This window comes from Bombus fervidus, chromosome 6, assembly GCF_041682495.2.
Source record: "Bombus fervidus isolate BK054 chromosome 6, iyBomFerv1, whole genome shotgun sequence".
In the NCBI taxonomy this organism is placed as follows: Eukaryota; Metazoa; Arthropoda; class Insecta; order Hymenoptera; family Apidae; genus Bombus; species Bombus fervidus.
In genome coordinates this window covers 4,037,949-4,048,043 of record NC_091522.1, presented here as the reverse complement: position 1 = coordinate 4,048,043, position 10,095 = coordinate 4,037,949, and the positions used below count along the sequence as shown (strand labels likewise).

At 35.9% G+C, this 10,095-nt stretch overlaps 1 protein-coding gene across 1 annotated transcript; it reads left to right on the top strand.

Annotated features, from left to right (window-relative positions):
- Window positions 1-4,189: 4,189 nt before the first annotated feature.
- LOC139987974 (uncharacterized) lies at window positions 4,190-8,754 on the top strand. Its single transcript, XM_072004831.1, has 7 exons — window positions 4,190-4,517; window positions 4,601-4,855; window positions 4,923-5,080; window positions 5,236-5,399; window positions 5,466-5,608; window positions 6,969-8,174; window positions 8,567-8,754. The coding sequence occupies exons 2-6, from the start codon at window positions 4,700-4,702 to the stop codon at window positions 7,098-7,100; spliced, it is 753 nt and encodes a 250-aa protein (XP_071860932.1). The 5' UTR covers window positions 4,190-4,517; window positions 4,601-4,699; the 3' UTR covers window positions 7,101-8,174; window positions 8,567-8,754.
- Window positions 8,755-10,095: the final 1,341 nt, after the last annotated feature.

Sequence of the window (10,095 nt, the reverse complement as noted above, 5' to 3'; positions counted from 1 at the left end):
TACAGTCTAATTGTAAGAAACCCTGGTTTCCTTAAAATAACGCCCTTTCACAAACATAATTTTTCTATTAATTTGTATTAAAATAACTTTCCCAAAGATGTATTGAAATACTCGAAACAGCTTGTACCACGCGAGATGGACATTGCACGCGCTGCTAGTATTACACTGCTATCTATTCGTTTAACATCGTATTCCTGGTGGCACGACCACCCAAGGTGATCGTTTCCAACTGTCGCGAAAGGTACACACGACATAGGGACGTGTCTCAAGGTTTTCACGTATCACGAATGGCGTTGACAATCGTCAGACCGATCGATATACGATCGGAGAACGAGTGAGAAGGAGAAAGACGGCAGGAACGCGACCGTAGGAGGTCCTCCATTTCGATTCACGACGGTCCTGAGGATCTTGTCCTGGGAAAACCATAAAAGGTGATCAAGTCGTGCTGATCCAGAGACCTTGACCGTGCCACGTACCTCGTACGTCGTGCGAAAACCTTAAAAAAATTTGCCGCCACGTTCCGATTGGTCGAACGAGTCTTTTAAATTCGAAGGAATCGGGTGGAACGTGTCGGATTACCCTCGAATCCCAATGGAAAATTATGGAAATTATTTTCATTTTTTTATATTTATATTTACTTATATTTATACTTATATTTTTATATTCATTTTTATTTTTATTTTCACTGTACGAGCCATGCAGAAGCTAACCTGATCAAATCGATAGTAGTTTCTGAATGTTTCTTGATTCAGAAAATAGAATCAATCAAGTTGGTGCTCCGAGTGGCTAAATATTTATTTATTTTCATTATTCTAACTACGACAAATTACAGAAAATTTAAGAGTTGCTTCTACAATTTAAAATGGGAATTAAAAAATTCTGTACGTTGTTTCTCTTCCAGTTGTTGATATTTAAAAATCAATAAAAATATTTCTCAGTACTAAAAAGAAGAAGAAGAAAAAAAGATACAGGCGAAAAGAATTCTAGTTTCTGAGAAAACGTTCTGGTATTCTACAAAATATGTTCCAGAAAAAAGAAACAGAGAAGAACACGGCGGTAGGTGGACTTAAGAGGACGACAACAAAGGTGCAACAATTACTTTATTTTGACTTTGCGGCCGGTTTTGGGAATCTTTGAATCGACCCGCTCTGTTTTGTCCCATGTCGGTCGTGAAAACGTGGCAAAAGGGGCACCTGCGGCGCATTTACCTGTTTCGTTCCTGTCAACCTGGCTAAAAGATCACACCGATCTCCCGTATCGCGACAAATGGTCTTACGACGGCCAGTCTCTTTAAGACCATGCCGAATTCTATACTCTCCGATGTGTATGCATACCTAACTGGAGTTAAAGGACAAGTCATCCAACGTAGCGTCGGAAACCCCTTGGAATTCCAGCTTCCTCCTTTCGAATCACGTAACGCTTGCAAACAATCCGTTCTACTGGAGATTTATGGCATGAAGAGCTTTCGACTGCTCGCTGAACTTTTACAGCGATGCAATTTGGAATGGAAGTTCTTCGAATGTGTGATATTTAGTAATTGATATTTTTAGGAAAAGTATTTCCAATTGAGATTGTTCAAAGAAGTGGAATTTGGATTCAGTTTCCAAAATGAACGATGAAATTTGATGGAAAATTGAGGAACTGAAAAAATGAAAAATGAAATAAAAGTTGAATTAGGTAGAGGGGGGAATATTTCGTGGAAGATTTGGAAGGTGAAAAATAGGAAAAAGTCAGGAATTTGGAAAATTGAGTATAAGAATGGGAATTCGATTGGATATAAGGGTAAAAGAGGCTTAAATATTTTTAATATTTAACTGAAAGGATATTTCTAACTTGACTGGTTTCTTTAAGCGGTTTGTCGCGTAGAGAACCCAAAATTTCCGCGTCGAACTCGCAGCAGTCGGTTCAAAATGTTGTTTCAAATGGAAATTAGTGAATATTGAGTTGGTTTTAATGCTTTTCACACGGTCGAAATCCGTAGTTTGGAAAAAAACGTTGCTCGAAACGGATGACGTTGAGAAATCGACTGGCTCCTTTCTGTTTTGCAATTGAATGACCTAATTTCGGAGAAAGGTATGGTTCTGGTTTCATTTGAATGTCTAGCTGTAACAATTGATTTAACGAAGATTTACGACTCTAAATTTACCGTACCCTTTACCTATATTCAAGTTATTCAATCAAAAATAAAAGTATTTCGTTTCTCGTTGTAGAATAAATTTTTTTTACGCAATAGAATAAATTTAAAATAAATTAGTGAACAAAATTGGTAAAATTTAATACATAATAGGAATTTGGTATAAAATAGTCAAATTTAATAGAATATATTAGAATTTAATCTTAAAGTTGAGATTAATAATCTGTGGAAGACACAATGTTTATGTTAAAATAATATTCAGTGATATTTATTAAGCAGAACTACAGAACCTGATGTATATAAGGGAGTAATATAATTAACAATGTATAGAAGAATTGTTGATAGTTGGCCAGTTACTCTCAGACTAGACTTAGGTAGTGACCCATGATTCCTTAAATACTGTGTACCCCACTCTCTATACAGTAATGAGTATGACCTGTGTAAGTGTCCTGTTCAAATGTCTGTGTGATGTTTATTAAACAGAACTACAGAATCTGATGTATATAAGCGAGTGATATAATTAACAAAGTATGGAAGAATTGTTGATTGTTGGCCAGTTATTCTCAGACTAGACTTAGGTAGTGACCCATGATCCCTTAAATACTTTGAACCCCACTCTCTATACAGTAATGAGTATGACCTGTGTAAGTGTCCTGTTCAAATGTCTGTGTGGGTGTCTGTGTAAGAGTATTTGTGCCTATGCGTGTAATATCGTTGTATTCCAACAGAATAAATTCATCAGTGTCCAGTTGGATAATTGGTTCTAAAAATAGTTAAAATAATCTTAAAAGAGAAACCTGTTGAAAGTTTAAAGAATTCAACGAACATATAGATCGAATGTTAAAATGGTTCGCAAGAATCTCTCGAAGATCATGAAAGAATGTATGGTTGATCCTGCTTTGCACTTGAATGATGTAATTCCAATCCTCAGCGGGGTGCTCTTCTAACGTGTTCGCAATAAAGTCGATCTGTGATGTCTTTCAAGCCTAATCTCCTTTGCAAATGAATGAAAAAATACACTGCGGTCGAGCACTCTGATTTTCCGCAGCGACAATCTTGTTAACTTTTTGTCACGATCATTGTGAACCGGCGGTGCGATCCGAAGGCCCTTAAGGCCCTCTTCACAATGCAATTATGCGGGTCTACGAGCCGTTTCGTAAGATTTCAGGGCGACTGATTCTCTCGAGCAGTTTGTATTATGGTAAACGAGCCGTTTAAAAGTCGTTTCTTCGTGTGACTCGATCAACTTTTTTGTGTTTCTCAAACCACACGTGAAAAGGTGTTCTTCCGTGAAACGGACTGTCTGTAACGAATTCAACACGATTTATAAAGGCCCAACTGGATCGATTTTATCGACAGTGGATTTTAAACGAATGTTCGACTTCTTGCGCGCGAATAAATCGCCAAACAGATGACGCTGTCGTCATCTTGGAAATACAATTTATGCACATATAACCACAAATCATGAAAAATTATTACAAGTATCTATCATCACTTTACAAAATAGATGGACAATAATGGCACGATAAAGCAAATTATAAGAATGTATTAAACAGAAAGAGAAAAGACTACATCGTGGATGGTACGTAACCTAATTAACACTTTACGCGATTTCGCTTTCTTATAAGGAGCTAATCTTCCTTCTATCTATGACCTTAAATTTGTGGATGTACTATTAAACGTGTTAGTGTATATAGTGCCGAGACGAGTTAATACTTTCTTAGTTAGTCGTTGTTCGCTCACTGTTGCTCGATATGCGTATACAAGGTAATGCGTACGTTCGCTCGATATTAATCGCTATAAAATTGCTCGATATTAACTTGCTATAAGAATGCTCGGTACTCACTAACTGATTGTCCTAACGATCGTGTTCGTTTATTTATACTGGTTGGGGGAGTAAAGTTTAAATTCAACTTCGGTTGACGGTTGCACGTAGCGGCAACACTGTTTTGCCCGGAGTTTATTTATCGTTACGTTTTGTACGTCGAGACGGTGTCAATGTCTCGAGGCAAAACAACAACACGAGTCGCTCTCGATTCGCATCGTCCTCTGACTCGTGTGCTGCTACAAATTTAATCGATGTCACGTCGATCGGAAGAGTAACACGATTAGTGCAGTTGTGATTGTTGGTTATCAGGAATCAAAACGAGGATGCTGCGCGCCTACTTTCTCTTCGATTTCCCCTTCGGCCGACAATGAACCACAGAGCAATCGTTATCAGACGATCACACCAGTAACAGAATGCTGCAGCCTGAGGAAGTGTAAGTACGCGAAATCGCAAGTAGAGACGGAATTTTGCAACACACAGAGATTGCTCGACAGGATTCGACACTTGAAGAGAAGTATTCAGGAGTTAGAATGTGCTCAGCAACAAATTAGACCAGTAAAATAATTTTAATAACTAAAATTAAGATACACTTTGTCTTGTTAGCGAGAATGGTAATTATATCGATATTTACTTAATAGAGAGTTACTGAGAGGAAAAATGCTCCTTGTCAAACGCAAGATTCATTACGATCGGATGTAAATGATTTTCGAGAAATTTTAGACAGTTGTATCAAAGAAATGACGAAGCTAAAAAAATTTTTCGATGACGATAATTTCTGGTGGAAGATATTCAAGAAACGAAATTTCAACTGTTGCGAACAGAAATTACCACATTTGCATGGTTACTTAGATGGAACTATGGTTACTTTGAAGATATTAGAGGAAAAGATCGAAGTATACAATTCTTATATACAATACAATTTTTAAATAAATACGCATGTACATTTTATCTTGATTTTAGGCGAACGATGGTTTCATTACTTCAACACCGGTAAAATCAGGTCCTTCGTCACATTCGGCTAAATCATCCGCTCAGAAAAGAAAGTATAGGGAGCAAGACGGAGATGAGATTGAGGGACGTCCTAGAAAATATGTAGATGCGTCCACGAATACTGAAAAGTAAAGAAATATGTTTCCGGACTCTTTCGTGGTTTTATAAATCAATATTATAACTTTTTTAATATTATTAAATTTTTTAATATTTTGATCATTGATCATCATTTTTACTTTTCAAATCTATTCTATCTAAACTTACTCTAATTTTATCTTTTCAGAATTGACGATTCTTATCAAGATCGAAATCCCGTCATTTGTAATAAACATCAAGACAATCCAGGAAGTTTGAAAGCAAAGAAAGAGGATGCAGAGGTCTATCAAGAGCAACATGATTCAGGGGAACCACAAACGTCAAAAGATAATCACGTGGTTGATACTACAAGTAAATTTTCAAAAAAATATGAATTTATAGTTGAATAAACTATTTATCATCGAATTTTTGGTTTAGTGAGATTATCTAGAAATTGGTACACTAAGAATACCATGGATGTTGGAAATACGGAGAGACCATCGGTTACATTTAACAGCGAGAATATGGCGAAAAGATCAATTATTGCTGCTGATATCAGCACATCGATGGATATACTACCGGTATTATTATACATAATACTGTATATGTAAATAGAAAAACTGTTACTCATAAATTCAGCTAATCGCAGTATGCAAAATTTTACTTCTGTTCCCTTTTTTTCTATAATATACAATTTATAAAAATATTTAAGCGTTATAAATATACAGGGTATCTCAGTTAAGTCAATCACCTCGAATATCTTCTGAAGTATGCGTTGTATGAAAAAATTGTTTACAAAAGTTTCATGGTTTGGAGGGGCATATTATGCGGTGCGTGTATCTTTTTTATAGGTAAAGGCGTTTCAGAGATTTCAAAATCAACTTTATTACTTTAAATGGAATGCTATATTTCTTACGTCAAAATATAGGAATGCTAAATTCTGAATAAAAAATGCATTGACCTTTATTAATCCTGAAGCTAATAGCTGGCGATTAATTTCGCTTTGTTTCTGGAAAATTTACTCTGTGTGCCTAATATCAAGATGCAGATTGAATATCATGCAAGATTTTCATAAAACAGCGGTGTTTATTCATTCATTTAATTTCATTAACTGCTGTGTAGTGTTGTAGATGTTGGAAATGGTATCCATTGACATTAATACAATGATAAAATCTATTAACCAACCAGAAAATTGCACCCTGAAGAGTATCTGCACCAATCGTAACGCATGCTTCACGAATTTGTTCTTTCATATTCTCTGATATTGTTGTTGGTTCACGGTATACTATATTTTTTAACGTCCCCTACAGAAAGTAGTCTAGCGGCTTTAGATCTGGTGAACGTGGCGGCCACAGAAATTTTCCATCGCAACTAATCCAATAATTGAGAAATTTGTCTGTCCAGCATTTGCCTTGTTACATGTGCGTGATGTGCAGGACAGAATATAAGCATCGCTGCTTTATGGAAATCTTGGATGATATTCAATCTGCAACTTGATATTAGGTACACAAAGTAAACTTGCCAGAAACAAAGCGAAATTAATCGTCGACTATTAGCTTCAGATTTAATAAAGGTCAATACTTTTTTTATTCAGAATTCAACATTCTCCCATATTTTGATGTAACAAATATAGCATTCCATTTAAAGTAACAAAGTTGACCTTGAAATCTCTGAAACGCCTCCACCTATTAAAAAAGATACGTGCACATGAAACTTTTGTATAAATATTTTTTCAAACAACGTATACTTTAGGAGTTATTCTACGAAATCAAGTTAAGTTAGCTTATGCATCCTATAGAATAGTTTTCAAATTCTCATTTCGAACAACAAACTCTATCGATTAAATCGAATTTGATGCAAGAACTTTTCCTATTTATATGTTTGCCGCTGTAGATTAATTGTTAAAAATTGTTTATAAATTCGAAGAACAATTTATTTCAGAACGCTCAACATAGGACTATAAAACCTTCGATTAAAAACTTAAAGAACGTAATGGAAAGAAACTTTTCAGTCAGAAGTTCCTTTACGAAAGAGCAGAAAGGAAAGATTAAGAAACAAGAAGGAAACCATTAACGTCAAAGACGTATATGAAAGTCGACGTTCGCATGTTTAAATGGCGCCACCCTCCTAAATCAGACGAACACTCGTTTTACTTTGATGGACAAATTTTAGTCTATCGTTTTTCCGATTTCTCCTTTATCGCAACATGCTGCTGTTTTTAACTACCCGTCTCATTGGATAATTTGTGCCGCAAGCTCTTCGAAAGCCTCCGAAGCTTACGAAAAATATGGAGGAAAATGCGAACGAGGTTAATGAAGGACGAGGTTAGAGTATCGATATTTCTTACGAAATTTGGCACATTCGACTAATGGGGCAGTATTAATTAATGATAAATATAAAGCCATATTATCGAAAGCTCTTCCCGGTTATTTTTTTGAGTATTGAATTAATGTTTCACTGTAATGTTTAAAGGATCATGACAGAGTCATCATAATAGCAAGGTGCTCAGCTCCTTCACACGATGAAGACTTGAAAGTAGGCACCAAAACCATGCTGATCTTACGCGAATGGGCGATACTGCGAATTCCCTATTCGACTTCGATTAGTTCCTGTGAAAGCACATATTCCGCTGAAGCTGATAACTCCTAAAAAAAATTAAAATATTCAACGATATTGAAAAAATCAAAGATTATAACAACTCACTAGATTGAAGAATTCTATAGACACATCAATATTGAAATTCGTGAGAAATCTTGAAATCGAAACGCGTCAAAACTTCATGGAGTGTCCAAGATCAATCTTGAAGTGAAAGAAACAAGATTAACACTGTGGTAAAGGGAGAAAATGGGAAGATATGCATAAAGAATCTGTGGTCGACATCGGAACAGGGAATAAAAAAGGGATATTGAAGATGAAGAACAACGAGCACGAACCGGCTACATTGGATGAGATAAATAACTATCAATCGATGCCTTCCGGTGCTCCCAAGAACATAGAACAATTGTCGAACGTAGAATCAACAGAGTGTTATACGGGTCGACGTCGTAAGAATGTGAGAGATTTTAGGACGAAATTTAAGCCGCCAATTTTCCGACGAGGGTGCTCGAAACATTGTACGGGATACAGAAAGGATTTGGACACCTCTAGGTAATTGACGCTATTTCTGTTTCTGTTTTGTTTTTAACGTTAGTACGTTATCCGAGTAGTCAAAATAATTAGCTATAAGAGTAATTTTTCACAGATATTTTCTAGATTTACAATGACGAATGATCTTTTTTGTAAATTATATGAATAAAAGTTTGTTTTTCTTAAATTATATAATTTTTCTTATATATTTTAGTTCGATTTCGTTACTATTAAGTTTCATATAATATTTTGGTCCTCGGTAAAAACTCGATAAAAATGACAGTGTATTCCTGAGGAGTTGAGTGAATTTTTGTAAAATGTATAAAGAAAAACTTGCTTTTCTTCTTCTATTAATATACGTTTTCGTATCCTCTGCTTTCCGATTTCTTTAGTACAGTTTAATTATATTTTAGATTTAGACTTCGATAGCCCTAATGGTAGTTCTAGTACTAATTGTTAGTAATTTAGAAAAGTTGTAAGCTGAACTAAGCGTTGCTTCAGTTTCGAATTGACAGTGTGCAAATCGGTAAAAAAGAATAATTTGGCGCACAGGATAAAAAAAAGCAAGAGGAAGTTCCAGCAATTTTCAAACCAAGTAAAAGTGAGAATAAAACAATTTTAATAATATCCGTATGTTAGAATCGATTTGATGTGATGTACAGACTGTTATACTTGTAGAAAAGAACTACGGAGTCTGTAAAGAAAATAAGAAAAGTGTACAAGGACTTGGCTGCAAGGAGAGTAATGGGGTTCAACTGCGATTTAAACAAATGCCCGAGCACCATAATAGAGTGCAGCACGACTTCCTGCACGGAACCTACTATGCTCTTCAACACGTTTCACAAAGTGAGGGATCCTGAGAAAATGACAAGGGGCCAGGAAGAGGAATATGACAGCATATATTGGCCGACAATTCGCGCAGGAGCGACGGATCACGAATTCAAGATGCTGAAGGATCAATCTGTGGGAACGAGCGTTGACAAAGAAACGAGCACTTAAAGGCTGCACCGATGTTTTAATTTCGTCCTGTCGTAATACGTCTTTATTTCTCTTTACTCTACATATTCTACGAATAAAAAAAAGAACAATAAATATAAGAGTGAAAGAATCCACAAAAACTGCAAAATGAAGGAAACTATATAACAATCTACAGTAAAAGTATATGTTCTTTTTTTAACTCTTTCTTTAGCTCTTAATTAATCTCTCAGATCATTTGGAGTTTTATATATTAAATCTGTAACCTTTTGTAACATCTCAGACTTGAGTTACCGTAGCTAAAACAGGACATGGAGATGTTTAATATTTCTAGCTGCTCTTCAAGCCTGTGAAGTCTTATCGAAATAGGTGGCGGACCATTTACGACCATTTCTTGTTAATTCTTTCACTAAAATAAAAAAACTGTAATCAATTGCAATTCATTGCCTCATCTCCAAGAAGAAATATTTTATACAGGATTAATTAGCAATCTAAATTAAAAGCAGAACATAAAGAACTACTTTGAAACTGACTCTAAAACATTCGATATCAAACACCTAATCTATAAAAGACGTAACAAGAGTACGGCAAGTCTGTATTAATGAAGTGGCACTCAGTCTATAGCATCGTTTCCGGCCTTCCTCACCTCTTAACTCTTCTGCCATTCGTCGTCCATTAGGTATTTAGTCTGGCATAATAAGCGATCGTCCCAGGGGATCGGGTAATCAGCGGGGAATCAATTTGTCGACGGAAAACCGGCGAGATTGACGAGCGAGATAATCATGGATCAGGAGTCGAGGAATATCTGAGCAAGTTGCGGCGAACATTTCGGACGTCTGCTCGATGATTCGATAATAATGAATTTATAATTTGTCCTCTTGATTATCTGGTCTCTCAGATCGTAGCTGCGTTAGCTGAGCAAATTCCACTCTTGACTCATCACTGGACTACGGATTTTTATGGATAT

Coding starts and splice junctions, on each gene's coding strand:
- LOC139987974 (XM_072004831.1), top strand. CDS start 4,700: ATGACGAAGCTAAAAAAATTTTTCGATGACGATAATTTCTGGTGGAAG. Junction 4,856..4,922: donor TATTAGAGGAAAAGATCGAA/GTATACAATTCT, acceptor TCTTGATTTTAG/GCGAACGATGGTTTCATTAC. Junction 5,609..6,968: donor CATCGATGGATATACTACCG/GTATTATTATAC, acceptor AATTTATTTCAG/AACGCTCAACATAGGACTAT.